General features: G+C 45.0%; 1 protein-coding gene across 2 annotated transcripts in view; it reads right to left on the bottom strand.

Annotated features, from left to right (window-relative positions):
* Adtrp (androgen dependent TFPI regulating protein) overlaps positions 1-10,372 on the bottom strand; it is a 58,880-nt gene extending 48,508 nt beyond the window's left edge. The window contains exon 1 of one of the 2 annotated variants that reach the window (XM_076939132.1): positions 9,982-10,372. In XM_076939132.1, coding sequence (XP_076795247.1) covers positions 9,982-10,134 — 153 coding nt within the window. In that variant the 5' untranslated portion in view covers positions 10,135-10,372. The remainder of the gene's footprint in view (positions 1-9,981) is intronic. The other variant, XM_034510544.2, reaches the window with a different exon arrangement.
* Between the last annotated feature and the right edge of the window lie 5,691 nt (positions 10,373-16,063).

Here is a 16,063-nt window from a genome sequence, read left to right as displayed (position 1 = left end):
GAGGAATGAGCAGGAAGGGGGATGGGGAGAAACAGACTAGTCATCCATGATTAGCGGCTGAGTTCTCAGACCAGCAGAAAGTGCACTGCCCGGAACTTCTCAGAAAGCCAGGACTCTTCTCTGTCCCCAGACTTTGGGATCACAGTCCCTGGAAAGGAGGTATAAGAGGTGATTTTTAACCAAGCACTCTATGGTATTTTTATATGAGCAGAACCCTCTGATTGGACATCCATGGTTCATGGATTTTATCAGGGACAGCTGACTTTTGGTCACGACTTGTGACATGCCAGACTTGAGACATCCTAGTGATGTGTTAGTATTAATCTCTCAGCTCCATCTCAAAGATGAGGAAAACGGGCTAAAGAGAGCCTGACAAACTTGCTTTAAGTCCCAAGGCTTTGGAGTCTGGTTCTTGAGTAGCCTGACAAACTTGCTTTAAGTCCCAAGGCTTTGGAGTCTGGTTCTTGAGCCAAACTTAAGAAACATCAGATTTCTTGCAGATTTCTTGAGCAGAATTGAGGAGAAACAATCGACATGACTAGCAGAATAAAATACAAAATTAAAAAACTACCAGTGACCTGTTTCTACCCCAGGGATTCCCCTTTAATGGGCCCAAGGGGACAACTCAGGTAATAGGGTTTATAAAATCTTTCAAGGTTGCTCTGTTCTCTCTCTCTCTCTCTCTCTCTCTCTCTCTCTCTCTCTCTCTCTCTCTGTCTGTGGTGGTAAGGTTGGCCAGGGATCAATCTTGGGCAGGAGACAACATCTATCTTGGTTTTGAGGCAGGTCCTTCACTGGGGCCTGAGGCTTCAAGCTTCAGCTAGGCTAGTTAGCAGGCAATCCCCAGGGACCTGCCTATCTTCAGCTCCTCTGTGCTGGGATTTCAAGGTCATGTCACCATGCCTAGCTTAGTATGTAGATACCGGGGATGGAAGTTTGGTCCTGATGTTTGTGTTCATTTAACCAGCTGAGCCTTCTCCCTAGCCACATTTCTGGGTATGCTGAGCCTAGGTGTTATCTGAGGCTGAAGCCCACCAATTTAGTAAAACCTCTTCTTGGAAATACAGCTATCAAGTGCTCTCAGAGAGATGCAGCTGGTAGGAGCAGACCTGGTAGTCAGTTCTTTCAGAGGAAGCTATGAGCAGAAAACAAATGCCAGGAAGTTACCTCAGGTGAGGCACAGAATGAGGCAAGGCTTATCCAAGGTCACAGAGGCAGATTCCAGGGCAGAATCATAGGCTGGGTAAGAGTCACAAGACTCCTAGGGGAGGAGGAGGCTTTTCAAGGGCAGAGGGTAGGTGTGGGAAGGAGGGAGGGAGCCACAGTTGTCAATACCTCGCAGAGGTTCCCTCCAGAATGTTTATCCCTACTGTTGGTGCCTTTCTCACAAGCCCATGAGATGTAGAATTCTGAGTGTGCAGTCATTTGCACATAGATATCAGAAGTTACCTCTTCTCTCCCCTCTTTCCCCCTCCTACATAGCTCTCAGCCCTAGTTTCAGTTCCAGATACTCTGGCCACAGCAGCCTTTTGCTGCCTCAATTTGCAGAAGCAACCCTGGGGCTCTGATGATCAACATAGCCATTCTACACACACACACACACACACACACACACACACACACACACACACTGACCATCCTCTGGACCTGCCCTTTTTGAGAGTGAGAGAGAGGCTGCTTCCATCTAGAGAGTGAAGTCTATACTACCCAATGTCCTTTGGGCAAAGAAGCATCTTATAGGGAGTCAAGCCCATCCCTTTCCTTGCTCCTCTCAGCCACAGACTGTGGAAATCAGATCAAGGAAGAAAGCATATTACTCAGCTCCTCTGAGGTTTCTCCCCATCAATTGAAATTGGCTCCCTACTGTAAATGTGCCAATCACCTCTCCCCCTCCACCCCCAGTTCACACATACTGTCTTGTAGACATATGCCAGACGCCAACTCAGTGTGAGGCAGCCTCGCTGCCATTGATCTGAGTACTGACTGACATGCTACATCAGTACCAACAAGGAGTACGTGGGCAGCAGCAGGTCTCACGTGGGTGTAGGAGAGACAAGGGCGAGGATCTGGCCAAGGCAAAGACCCTAGAGCTAGGGTTTAAAGGGGCCGCTGAACAGAGTTGGAGGTTAAGGAGCAGTAAGAGCCAGACTTCTAGGGGGTCTGGAGGGGCATCAAGCAGGCCATCCAGATAGATAGTGATCTGCTCGTCCATCAAGGAAAAAGATAAGACAATGTTTAGAAACACACACACACACACACACACACACACACACACACACACACACGGATTCTAGGGAGTCCTGTGTGGTGTTGAGGGCACATTTGGATCATCTCAGGTCATCCAAATGGATAGTGGTCTGCTCTTCTACCATCTTGGGACATTGGCTCCCAGGAGAGTAGGCTTCATGCTGTCCTGTTGATCGCAGGCTATTCATAGCCGATGTTTTCCGAGTCATCTTTTCTACTGGCTCTTCCCTGATTCTACTCCAGTGGAATGTTCTGGGACTTTTCCTGAAAGGCTGCTGCTCTAAATTTGTTAGCTGCCTTTTTGTTTCTGTTGCTAGCTAACAAACTTATGACCAGTGGTAGAGCTGAATTTACATTTAAAAAAAATAACGAATGTAATTTTAACAAACTGTAGCTGAAGGATATTTAGTTTATGTATTACATGTCTTCACAAATCCATGATGATCTTAAAATCATGGAAACTTACCCTCTCTAAGTCATCAAATTTATTTCCTTGCCCTAAAGCCAAAACCCTTTTAAACAACCCCAGGAAATGAAAATTTCTTCCATTAAAAAAAAATAATAATAATTCCAGAGAGGGAGATTCCACAAGTTCCCTGAACAAGACATTATGACTCCTGTGGGATGAGTCAAACAAACCAGTGCCAAGCTCACGGCTCCGGGCCTGACTCGGCCACACTGGGACTTTCCTTACCCCTCTGTCAACCTGATGCAACTCTTGCAGTCAAAGACCATTCTAAAATTAAAGAGAATGCAAGGACTAACAGGGACTGATGTTTTTATCTGGTGGTGTCAGAGAGGGTGCAACTGACTGGGAAGGTGGATAGGATCCCTCAGCCAAGGCTATCTAGACCTGTGTGAAGAGCACAGTCCCACTCTGAGTTCATGTGTGTTTAAGGGAGATGCTATAACGTGTGCACAAAAGAGTATGCTGTAGGACACACTACAGCTTCTACAATGAGATTTTTCTTTGTTGGGAGGGGGTTTGCAAGGCTGAAGGGAGGGTACAAGGGGTGGGGAATGAGTGGGATTGGAGTGCATGATGTGAAATCCACAAGGAACCAATAAAAAGTTAACAACAAGAAAGGATGCTGAGGCTTCATCCATGTGATCTCAACAACATGGTTGTCTAAATAAGACATGCACAATGATACCAACTCGTTGACATGCCAAGGAGGGGGTGGGACGTTTCACACAGCCGCTCCCCTGGACGAAGGGCCACAAGCAATCCACCCATGGCTGCTGAGTGAGGGAGCATCAATGTTCTTCTCTAGGGATGAAGTCCTTAATCGCTTATCTAAATCAGGCAGTCAGCCCTAAACATGCTCACCTGAGTTTATGGAATCAGTAGAGTGTGTGGGTGTAAAGCACTGATAACGGAAGACATCGTAAGTTTGAGCAGGAGTAGTGATGGATGTGGGGGAGGGGGAGAGGGAGTGGTAAAATCATGTAACGGCAGAACTCATGCATGAAATTCTCAAATTAAATATAAAAGATCAACTTAACAACAACGAAACTCCCTTCAGATAAACAAGAGAGTTAAACAAACAAAATCAGGAGGACAAATAATGTAAAGAACACAATCTGGAATAATGAGGAGAGAAACAGAGCAAGAGTTCTGGGATGTGTTGGTTAGAACTGTAAGAAGCCTTAGCCAAGGCTGTGTAGGTAAGAACAGTGCTTTTCAGATAGCAGGAGGATATCCTGGGACAGAGCAACCTCCAGAGGGGATGCAAGTGGCTCATCCCGGTTAGAAGTATGTACTGCTTACCAATTTATTCATCTAATGTCCCTGGAGTGCCAGTGAGGAACCCAGAATTGGGTGAGAGATAACAAAGGCCGGGGTTGACCCATTGTCAGTTTGTCTTTGCCAGGAATAAGGAAAAGGGGAAGAAAAAAAGAGGAAGAGGAGGAGTGGAAGAGGGAAGGAAGGAACATTTTCTGTAAGTTGTTATTGGAAGGATAAAAGCCAGGATGAGTGAAAAATTGTGTGGTTCTGAGATGTGCCTGTAGGGAATTCATTGAGGATAATACCCTTGAAGTATCTGTGACAGGGAGGGAGAAGGATTTGGGGCTGACCAGATGCTAGAGGAGCTCTTACATTGAGCGGCCCTGAAGAGATTCCCTGAAGTGGCCCTTTCCCAGTCCCAGGGAAGGGGGATAAACCCTAGTGGAGGCAGCTTCCTTCTGCCGAGGGTGCTTCTGGCAGGAGAGATCACCTGTGACCCACTGGAAGCCCACACACCATCTGGGAGCTGTGAAGTGAATCTCTCAGCTCTGTGAGGTGGGAGGATATGTTTTCCTCAGTGTCACACAGGAACAAACCAAGATGTGGAAGAGTTAGGTAACTAACTCTCTTAGAATCACACAGGAAGTAAGTAAAGAGCCAGTGCTCTAGCTCCAGAAGCCTGGCTTCTCAGCACAGATCTCTCCACTGGGTTTAAAGAACGCACAAAATACTACCCTTCCTGCCTACTCAATAAATTCTAGCTGCTTTATTTGGGTGCTGATGATGTCCATTCCTTCTGTGCTAACATCTGTAATCCTTTCAGCTTCCTGAGAGCTAAGTCAGTATGTGTTGTAAGATCTTTGTGAACATCGTCAGTCTTGTGTCTTGTGGACCCTGTAAGATCTAAACTCGGTGATGGGAATCAAGGGTTTCCCTTTAGGTACCAGAGCGGGCACTGTAATATAAATAGAACCCTGCCTTTCTGTTTGTAGGCTGCCTTGGAGTTTGTGCCAACAGGGAGGGGGACTTCTTTTCTCTAGCCATGAATCATCCTCTCTGGGGACATATGCAATGACATCACATTGTTGTCGTCTTGAGAACTTGAGGATCATGAGGTTTGGGCAGCTTTACAAAGGGAAACAAAGGGAAATCTCAGTCTTCTGGAGAAAGAGACATGGGCTAGAAGGAGATTGACTATGAATCTCATCTCGAGGCTCCTAAAAAATGGGAAATCTGAGCAAACCCAATGAACCTGCACATCAAGAAGTGGCCAAAGGCTCCCTGCTTTCACTAGTAGGTGTCCCTTAGGGCCAGGGACAGTTCTTGGATGGAAAGGGAGTGAAGGAAACCAGGAAGCAAATTTGTGAAGGGCTGGGCACCATGTGCACTGAGCTAGCACAAGCAGACTAAAATTGTGCATAGCCTGATCTCCATACTTAGCTGCTAGGGTTTCCTCCCTTGGGTAGAACTCACTGCTCTCGGCTCACACTTGAAGTTGTACCTCCCCCAAAGCCCCGGCGTCAAAGATGTCTACCCCAGCAGCTATAGCAGAAAAAGGAGTGTCTCAATAGACATTCTTTCCTAGCTAATGGTAGAGCATGTGTAGCCTGGAGAGGCATACGCCGGAGGTGTGCATGTAGAATCTACATACGTACATAGTATGAGGTGGCCGATTCTCATCCAGATCACCCACTAACAGCTTATCAAGGAGACCTGTGTCCCACTAAGTCACAACGTCCCACACTCTCTGTCCATCTCTGTCAAACACAAGATGACTCCAAGCACCCGGTCTCCCTTCCGTCTTCTCTCCTTTTCTGCTTACACCATGTTGATAGTTTTGGCCATGCTGTTAGCTTCTAATTCTAATTGTTTGATTAATAATAGAAATAAAAAGAGGAGAAATAATAGAAATAAAAATAAAAAAATATAATCCCTGCTACCTGGATGGATTGCAGAGATGGTCAGTGGTCCTACTTCACACGTGTGGGAATGAACAACATGAAGTCCTTAGCCCTGGGTCACAGACGCTAACCGATGGGACAGAGGAACTTTACATGGGACACAGCCACCAGAGCACACTCCCTCTCTCCGGGGCCACCTCTCTGTCTTGTTGGGAGTGACTTTCTTGTCCCCTTGCCTTTCTCTTCTTACCAGAAGCTCTCTGTCAGCCACCAACCCTCTGGCAGCTTCCATGGCTTCTTTCTGAACTTCCGGGGGGGCGGTGTCAGGAGGAAAAAGGCATAAAGCTCTGAAGGATGACTTGTAATAAGACAGGCTTTGCTATTCAACAGGGACACAGACGTGCACTCAGAAGATTAGAAATTAAGGATGTCTGAGAGGAAAAGTATGGCAGACTCAGAAAGATAAAAGCTAGATATTTTCCTTCATTTGTAGGTCCTAGAGGTAACCGTTTCTATGCGTGGGCTGAGGCCTCTAGGTCATGAAACTGGAAAAGGGAGGAAAGAAGTCATGGGGAGAAAGAAAAAAAAATCAAATAATACATGTGACATGCAAGGAGGTCGGGGACTACTGGGGTATGCAGGGTGAAGGGTAGGAGGACAGAGGAAAGAAGTGTGGGTGGGGATCAAAAAAATAAAAATCCGTATGAAAATGCCATGACGCCCATCTTTGTTTGTATCTCAACATGAAAGACCACATTAGAAGGTTAACATAACTAGCGGGGCATATTACAAAGGCATTAAAAGTTATGTTTGATTAAAATATAAATAAAAAGAGGAGGAATATAATCCCTGCTACGTGGATGGGTTACAGAGATGGCTCAGTGGTTAAAGGAGGAATCAGATTTGGAGAGGAATCAGATTCCATTCCCAGAACCTACATGATGGTATAAAACTGCCTGTAACTCCAGCACTATAAGATCTGACACACTCTTCTAGTCTCCTCAGGCACTGAACACACACGGTACACATACAAATATGCAGGCAAAACTAATATAAAACTAGGGCCAAAACTAACATATGACACACTATAATATAATTTACAATTATATTGCACAATATAATAAAATTTACGATTCTTGCTAACATGAGTTGGATACTGACTTCACTAGAAATAATAAACACAAATGTTAAAGTTAGGAGATCTATAACCTGATCATTCTATTCCATTAAAATGTAAATCAGTTAAGAACGAATAGCCACAGATGAACATGTGAGACCTCAAGAGATAGAGATTTGGAGGCTCAACTATTAATCAAGCTACTCAAAAACTATCCTTGAAGGGGTTCCCTAAAATATACTAGACCCTCTTTGTCAGATGGGGAATATGCTGCAAAGTCAAACTTTCAAGAGCATAGAAAGGAAATCAGTACAGGTACATGCTGGGGCCAGAAGCAGCCAGAAAAGAGGCTTTTTCAACTTAGCCACGCCCACAGCAGACCTCGTGAGCAGAGCTCAGGTCTGTGAACACGGTGGAGAATTGTAGGTGGTTCGGGTTGATAAGAGTGTGGGAGGTAGAACTGGTTTTGAGCTAGTGAGAGTTCAAATGCTTTTCACATTTACATAAAAGGGAGGGAAAGGATGAGAAAACAGTGCTCTACGCTCTACACGCTCTACACGGGACTCCAGGTGGTCTTTGGAAGCCAGGGGAGGAAGCAAAATGCTGAACAGAGGCGAATGGGCCTTAGGGGATATGGGCAGAGAAATGAGGAAGGAAACCTGCAGATAAAACTAGAGACAGGCTTTCTCAGAGGGATGCTAGCTTTCTTGGGGGGGGCAGTGGGGGGGGGGGGGGAAGGGACCTGAGGGGTGAGTGTGGGTGTTTGTTGGTTGGCTGGTTTTGTTCTATGTTTTTTGTTTGTTTGTTTTGTCCCCCTCCCCCGACCCTACCAAAGAGGCCATAATGTTTAAAGGAATTCAAGGAGGAAAAAAAAAAAAAAAGCTCCGGAAGATTAACCCAGAATCTGAGTATTGGAGGGGCGGACACTCTGGATAGGAAAGGACAGGCAGAGCTAACATGGTAGTCCTCTGATGCAAAGTAATCAGAGTTTGGAAGAGGCCAGCAGGAAGTTTAGGGAGGGAGAGGTGGGTCCAACAGAAGGAACAACCAATGGGATTTGATTTGGTGGCTAATTCACCAGGAAGGCAGGAAATGGGATTAAACTAGAGGGTGATTTGGGCCGGTGAGACGCTCCTTAGGTTGAAGATGGCTGCTCAGCCTGACTACCTAAGGTCAAGCCTCGGGACCCAAATGGTTGAAGGAGAGAGCTGACTCCTGAAAGCTGTTCTTTGACCTCGGCCCACGCATTGTGGTGCACATGACCCCAACACATACATACATACATACATACATACATACATACATACATACATACAATATAAATAAAGGCATTCGAAGCAGAAGAGGTCAAGGAGGTAGCTTATGGAACTGTGTGATAAGACGGGAGCCTGCCTTTGATTAGTAGATTAAAGCCACTCCCCAGTTTATCCAACGGAGATACATATAGTGCTCTGATATTCTAAAAAATTGGTCTTTGTTTTCTTTTCTAATGATCCAACATTTTCCTCATAAAATCTCCATACTGAAACAAACAGCCACCTTGACACTTTTTAACACAAGAGAGCTGTGTCCAGGACTTAAAACATTCAGGCTAATACCCAGAGGGGAATGCAAGGCCAGAGGGAAGGGGGACAGGGCTCTTCAACCTGAGCTCAACATTTCCACCCCGACAACATTTCAGAACCCCACCATCCTTTCTGACCATGTTTCTGTTCTGGCAGCAAAATGAGGATTGCAATTCTGAAGATTCTGAGGGATTAGCATATTCTGATCCCAGGGCCTGAGAGTTAATAGCACAGCAGTTAACCTCTCCTGCTTCTTCATAGAACTCAGGGTCAGTTCCCAGAACCTACATGACTGCTCACCTATAACTCTAGTACCAGGATATCTGACGCCCCCTGCTGGCCTCCACAGGCACCAGGCATACATATGTGGCACATACACATGCACATAGGCAATGCAAGAAAAACTCTTATGCCCATAAAGTAAAACTAAAAAAAAAATCTTGAAAACAGGAAAGTTTTTTTTGCAGCTTCCTGAAACCAGGTAATATTATAACTGTATATGTATTTTTATTTATTTATTTATTTATTTGGTCACTTATTTTGTTTTTTTTTGAGACAGGGTTTCTCTGTATACCTCTGCCTGTCCTGGAACTCACTCTGTAGACCAGGCTGCCCTCAAACTCAGAGATCCACCTGCCTTTGCCTCTGCCTTTGCAGGGGTTGAAGGCCTGACCCATCACCACCCAGCAGAACTGTGTATTTTAGCATCAACAACAAAAATTCAAATAGCAATTTCTGTGTGTGAAGGATACCCCATTTTTAGGTTTTAACTTTAAAAGTACATTCCTGAAATATTTCTTACAAGGCAGTTTTCTTCAACTCATTCAGACTTTGTCCATTAGCACATGGTCAGCCAGGTTAGGAAGACAACAGTGGATTAGGCTCTAAGTTTAGTTTTAACTTTGGTTAGGTTATAATAGCTGAAACTGTGTATTGGCTGCTGGCTTGGGTGATGTCTCCTTTCAGATGGAACTTGAGCCTATAAAAAAATTGTAGTGGGAGAGGAAGGTGGCAAAATGTGTTTGCTTTTCTTGGCTAAATCTGTGAGTCGGTGTGTGCTGTCAAATGACATTACTCCTCCATTGGAAGTCACACTTCCTACTCAACATGCGACACTCTGCCTTCTTTTCACAGACTTTCCCAAGCAAGGTTCAAAAAAAAAAATCTCTCCTGTGTTTTGTATTCAAGCCTGTATCCCCCTAGCTGGGCTGCAAGAGTCTTTGTAAAAGAGCATTTAACAGACACCACAGTAGCTACAGAGAGTTTCCAAACTTAGTTCCTTAGAACTAATTACTGATTAACAGGGGAAGCCCCCCAACAACTCACAACCATGAAGAAGGAAGATATATAGGGGGTTTGTGCTTTGTAAAGTCACACATTACTGATAAGAACTTGGTTCCAGACTTGGAGAAAACAACTTACCAGATTAAGGAGCGTCAAGTACTTGGATCGTCCACCGTCATGGAATTCCTTTAGCTTCTCCTCATCCTTTCCAATATGTGGGATGTAACAATTGAGGAAAATGTACCAGTTCAAAACAAGGAAGTGGTACACGCAAGTGGTTGTTTTCGTCATGGCTTCCGTGGACTGTGGACCTGTTGTTCTTTCACTGAGTCCTGAGAGTCAACAGCTGCACTCTGTTCGGGCTGGAGAGCTGTAGAAACAAAGCCCTCTTTGGGTGAGCATTTCAACACAAGCTGGATTTTGTGTCTCTCTTAGGCACCTTTCCTTATAAGTATGGGAGGAAATCTGAGATAGCCGCATTTAGATAACCTGACAGTTTGCACCGATTTCAAAACAGGGCTCAAGGAAAGCAGTGAAGTTGTACTTTGAACAGAGGGCGTAAAGCCTGCTAAATAACCTGCTACAAATGCCATCTCGGTAAAAGGTCATGCCTCTGCTCTGCTCTTTTCATTTGGCGGAAAGGTCAGAGTCAGCAACAGTGTCCCAGCAAAGGAGAGGTTCCTTTTAAACCAGGAAGTAAGACTTGGATGTGTTTATAGCCCTGAGAAAGATAAGGAAATAGGGTGTAGTCATTCTACTTGTGAAATCTCTGAGGCCTTTTCAAGCTTGAGAAAAGCCTTTGATCCTCTAGGAACTAACTCAAGGGAGTCTCATCTCCCCTGAACCCTTACAGAACTAAAGATATCCAGGCATTCCATTCACACAGCATTTGTGCCTGGAGGGAAGCAGCACAGGGAGAGAACCATGGTCAGGAAGCCAGCATACCTGAGTGTAGACATGGCTGTTTGGGGGTGTCAGGGGGAGCAAGAGCCTCTGTACTGCCCTGGGGAATATAAGACATAATTGGATTGGGAGAGAAAAGGACAGGTTCCTACCTCCGCCTGTGCAGAAGGGGACTTAAAGAGAACTGCAAGTGGCATGCCTTGTGACATCACTGGCTTGTTTCCCTGGGCAACTCACTTGGAGGGTTGAGCAAATTCTTTGAGAAATGCCCCTGGAGCTATTAGGGAAGTCTGCAGTTGACGTTATCCATGACTTCCCCAGGGTTTATAAGAACTGAGAAAAAGAACCATAAGGAGCTATGGGAACCCAAATAAAATCCAGAACAGACCTATCTCCCTCTGAAAAGTCAACTGGACCAAACATTCAAACTCACAGGCAGGAGGAGGGCAATGGCCCTGAGCCAGCCGGTCTGCAGGGTAACTGCTTCCTAGTCTGTTGGAAACACTATGGCAAAATATCACACAGTTGAGGGCTCATAAACAAGAAATTTTACTTTCCTATTTTTAAGGGCTAGCATTATAAGACCGAAGTGCTGGCAAGTTTGGTGTCTGGTAAGGGTTTGTTTTCTGCTTAACACAAACAATCCTCTCACCATGACCTCTCATGGGAAAGAGACAGAACAGATCCTTTGGGTACCTTTGGAGCCAGAATCCTATCTGAGAAGACTCTCTGTCTTTATGTCCTGAGGACTTGTCTATAGCCACACCTGTGACTAATGTCATCAACTTGGAGAGTTAGGATTTCACTCTATGAATTTGGCAAAGGCACAGCCATTTAAAACAGAAGACCATTCACCACGAAGAGAGCAATCCAGGACATGGCGGCAATGCTTTGCAGAAGTCCATAGCTGAGGCTAAAACTGCAGATAACAATGGCATCTCCTGCTTCTCCAGCACCTCTAGCTAGGCATGGCTCCAAGTGCCTTACCAATGTCAGTTCTCTGAACACTTCAAAAACTGTAATGATGTTCTGTGCCCTTCCCCACAGCCTTGAGCAGGCCCGAGAGACCTTGTTTATCACAACAGACCAAGTGATAGGATCTAGGTGGAGTTACCCACCTTGGCTGCACAGAACACAGAACTGCCCCTGGGCTTGCCTTGAGACATCTCTGGCCGTGACCTGGAACGGATTATGGATTATCCCACCCATCTGAAACCAGGAGGGGTTGTGGGTTGGGTCTTCCCCTTTAAATTGAGAGCTGAACATTAAAGCTTTGAGCCTTGTTCTGAGAACTTTGTCTTGGCTTCATCTCTTCTCGCCCTCCATCCCCTTTCATTCCCAGCCCCCCTTTCAGGTGAACCCTTGACTTGTGGCCGTGGGCGGCTACAATGTTTGGGCTAAAATGATGTGTTTGGCATGCAGTGAGAAGTCGGAGTGAGTCCACACTGGTAACTGGTGGATCTCATGGGCACAGGGAAAACCTTGCACTCCACACTGCTGGCTCCCTTTTCAGTACCTCCTCTCTCCTAAGGGCATTGTATATTCTTATCTCCTTAACAGAAAATTCTCCCAATCTCCAGTAAGACCAGGGTTGGGTGAACATTAAGAGAAAGGTAGGAAGCCTTTGGCAGTAGTGGCACAGGCCTTTAATCTCAGAATTTAGGAGTTCCAGGACAGCCAGGGCTACACAGAGAAATGGTCTTGAAAGACCAATCCTACCCCTTTCCCCCTCCCTGAAGAAAAAACAAAGGTAGGAAAGGAGAAAAATTGAAAAACTTGAATTTGAGGATGTATTCAGACTTAGCGATGGGCCCTTTGTGACTCAACCATGTTGTTGATGAGACCTCCCATAAATGTGACATATTTAGATGTGCACTGGATTTAATATTTGTTTTGAGACTCCCAGTAGTTGTCAGCATTGAAATAAATAGAAATTTATATTTTATGTATATAAAAACGATGCAACTTTTTTTTTTTTTTTTGAGACAGGGTTTCTCTGTGTAGCCCTGGCTGACCTGGAACTCACTCTGTAGACCAGGTTAGCCTGGAACTCAGAAATCCACCTGCCTCTGCCTCCCAAGTGCTAGGATTAAAGGCGTGCGCCACCACTGCCCAGCACGATGCAACTTCTAAACTCTACTTTTGCATTCTTTAATAAAAGTTGGCTGGAAACCGTCACCAAAAGAAAATCTACATTATAATCACATCTGCATTAAGATGTATCATTGTGGTAAATATTTAATACTAATTAAGGTTTCTACCCCACTTTAGATAATTTTATTCTCAGATAAAAGACACAAAGCTTTTATAATAAGTCCTAATCACTACAGCCGGGCAGATATCTATCCCTTAAACTGTTAATATCCACTTCCCTATCAAGATAGGACCCCAAGATATGACTTGCCATGTTCTGCCTGGGCAGGTTTTACTCAGACTGACCAGTCCTCATGGCCAGTTCTCACGATCCCTTAGCCCATGCTGTCTTCTCTCTTCACTCTTCTCCTCTCCCTCTTGTGGTCCTGCCTCAGACACCCCAGCCTGGGAACTGAAACCCTGCCTATCTCTCTTCGGCCCAACTATAGGCTGTAAGCATCTTTATTGACTGTACTAGCTGGTTTTGTGTGTCAACTTGACACAGCTGGAGTTATCGCAGAGAAAAGTGCTTCCGTTGAGGAAATGCCTCCATAAGATCCAGCTGTAAGGCATTTTCTCAATCAGTGATTGGTGTGTGTGGGGGGGGGGGGGGAGGGGGGGTTCATTGTCCTGGCCTGGCAGTCCTGGGTTCTATAAGAAGACAAGCTGAGCAGGCCAGAAGAAGCAGCACCTCTCCATGGCCCCTGCATCAGCTTCTGCCTCCAAGTTCCTGCCCCGTGTGAGTTCCTGTCCTGATTTCCTTTAGTGATGAACAACGATGTGGAAGTGTACGCTGAATAAACCCTTTCCTCCCCAACTTGCTTCTTGGTTATGATGTTTTGTGCAGGAATACAAATCCTGACTAGGACATTGACCAATCAGGGATAACTTGGGGGGAGGGGGAAGTTACATGGCATCATTTGGTGTATGTGAGGATCTCCCTATAGCAAGCAGTGCCAGTATTTAGCATTATAACACATAGCAACAGATCAAACCTCAACAATGAATATTCCTTAGTGAATGACCAGATTCACTTTCATGAAGCAGTTTGCTGTCTATTTCCAGCAATGACATCAAGTGGAGTTTTTGCCACTTTTGTTGTTGTTGTTGATATGTCTGTCTGATTTTTGTTGTTGTTTGTTTTGTTTGTGAGATATTCCCAGATTGGCCTGGAACTCTACATGTGGTTAAGGATGATGGTGAACTTTTAAAATGTATGTTGCCAGGAGGTACACTTGTGTACACAGGGTATTTCCATCTGTACGCATGTGTGCTGGAGACCAGAATGACACCCTTTAGAGCAGCGGTTCTCAACCTGGGGGTCGTGACCCCTTTAGGAGGTTCAAAGAGCCCTTTCACAGTGGTCATATATCAGGTGTCTTATGCATCAGATCTTTACCTTATGATTCATAACAGCAGCAAAATTACAGTTATGAAGTAGCAATAAAAATAATTGTATGGTTGAGGGTCATCATAACATGAGGGATTAAAGGGCCACAGCATTAGGAAGGTTGAGAACCACTGCGTTAGAAACATATCTACCTGATTTGAGTCAAGGTCTCTCATTTGGCTGGAACTCATCTATTACGTTAGACTGGGTGGTCAGTGAACCCCCAGAGAGTCCTCTTGTCTCAACTGGATGACAAAATAGAACAAAAAAAAAAAAAACAAAAACAAACAAACAAACAAACAAAAAACATGGCTACTCCTAAGGAGTTGAGGTTTATATTATAGGTATAAGGGAGAGCACAGAGGCATGTGGGGGAGTCCAGAGTGAACACAACCAGCAGACTGAACCAGGCCATGTGAGGAGACATGTTGAGGAGTAGGGAAGAGAAAAGAGGGGAGAACCAGGAACCAAGAGACCAGGAGAACAGCAACCAAGAGCAGCCACCAAGAGGCAAAGAGGCCAACAAGGGCTGGTGACCAAAATGGCTGGGTTATGCAGGGAAGAGCAGCTGTGGGGGTGGGGTGGGAAGCCCAGTGTCCGGGCTAGAGAAATTTAAGGTTGAGTATGGGGTATGCTATCCAGGAAGACCCTATAACAGGTAGGGATTGAGGGATGTTGGGAGAACCTGGCAGTCAGCATCTCAGTTTACTGTCTCAGGTTTGAGACCTAACATCCATATCTCCAGTTCTAGGATTAGAGCCATGTGCCACCGTGCCTAACATTTATATGTGGGTGCTAGGAACTGAGCTCTGGCCCCTGTGCATTTTGAGCAAGCATTGTAACAACTGAGCCATCTCCCAGGCTGACCTTGACCGTCTGGACTTCTGATCTACCTGTCTCAACCTCCCAAGGGCTGTAATTATGGGCTGACACTCCTAATTTTGTTTAGTATTAGGGATCAAACCCAGGGCTTCCTGATGTTGGGCACGGACTTTGATGACCAGCTTCCAGCCTCGGGGTCCAGGAGTACTTTAACAAATAATAAGTGGCACCACTTAGCTACCAGGTTTAACTAACACAGGTCTAGTCTGGTCTATGCCCGCATGCCCCCTTTCTTCAAGAATTAGAAGCTATGTTTTATATGGAGGAGAAAGGAAAGAATTAAAATTTATTTTTTAAAAACAGGCAGGGATTTAATTTTAAGAGGCAATAATGATACACACGCACACAAGTTGCATACTTTAAACATTGCATAGACAACTTGATTCACAAAAGTGCCTCTGGTAGCTGTGCTTTCAGGAGATGAAGCGTTTTCAGCTTTTTAAATTCATGTTGGTGTTGAATAGCTGCATATCAAACAACAACTATTTGCCAGGAATTAATTAGGCAATGGATATTTCTTCCTTGGTTTTATAACTTTTTGAAAACTCCACACACAAACACAGCATCTGTATCACTCTACTCCCTCTACCCCCAGCTCCTTCAGTGTCTCCCTTCCAAAATTCATCATCTTTTAAAAAATTATCATTGTTACACATAAGACCTACTAGGTCCATTAGCTTTGCTTGTTTGTACTTGTGTCCAGGGGTGACCACTGGGATTGGCCAACCTACATGGGGATGGGTCCCTGGAGGAGGCTAATTCTCCAACTGTGTGCAGGCATTGACCACTTGAAGGTCTTCATCCAGGGGTTTCTTTAGAAATAAAATTCAATCCCTGATATCAGGAAGTATATACTTTTGAAAGTAGAGGCAGAATAAACAGAAAAAAACCCAGCCAGTTTGCCTCCTGAAA

Source organism: Arvicanthis niloticus, chromosome 8, assembly GCF_011762505.2.
Source record: "Arvicanthis niloticus isolate mArvNil1 chromosome 8, mArvNil1.pat.X, whole genome shotgun sequence".
Lineage (NCBI taxonomy): Eukaryota > Metazoa > Chordata > Mammalia > Rodentia > Muridae > Arvicanthis > Arvicanthis niloticus.
This window is presented reverse-complemented; position numbering and strand designations above follow the sequence as displayed.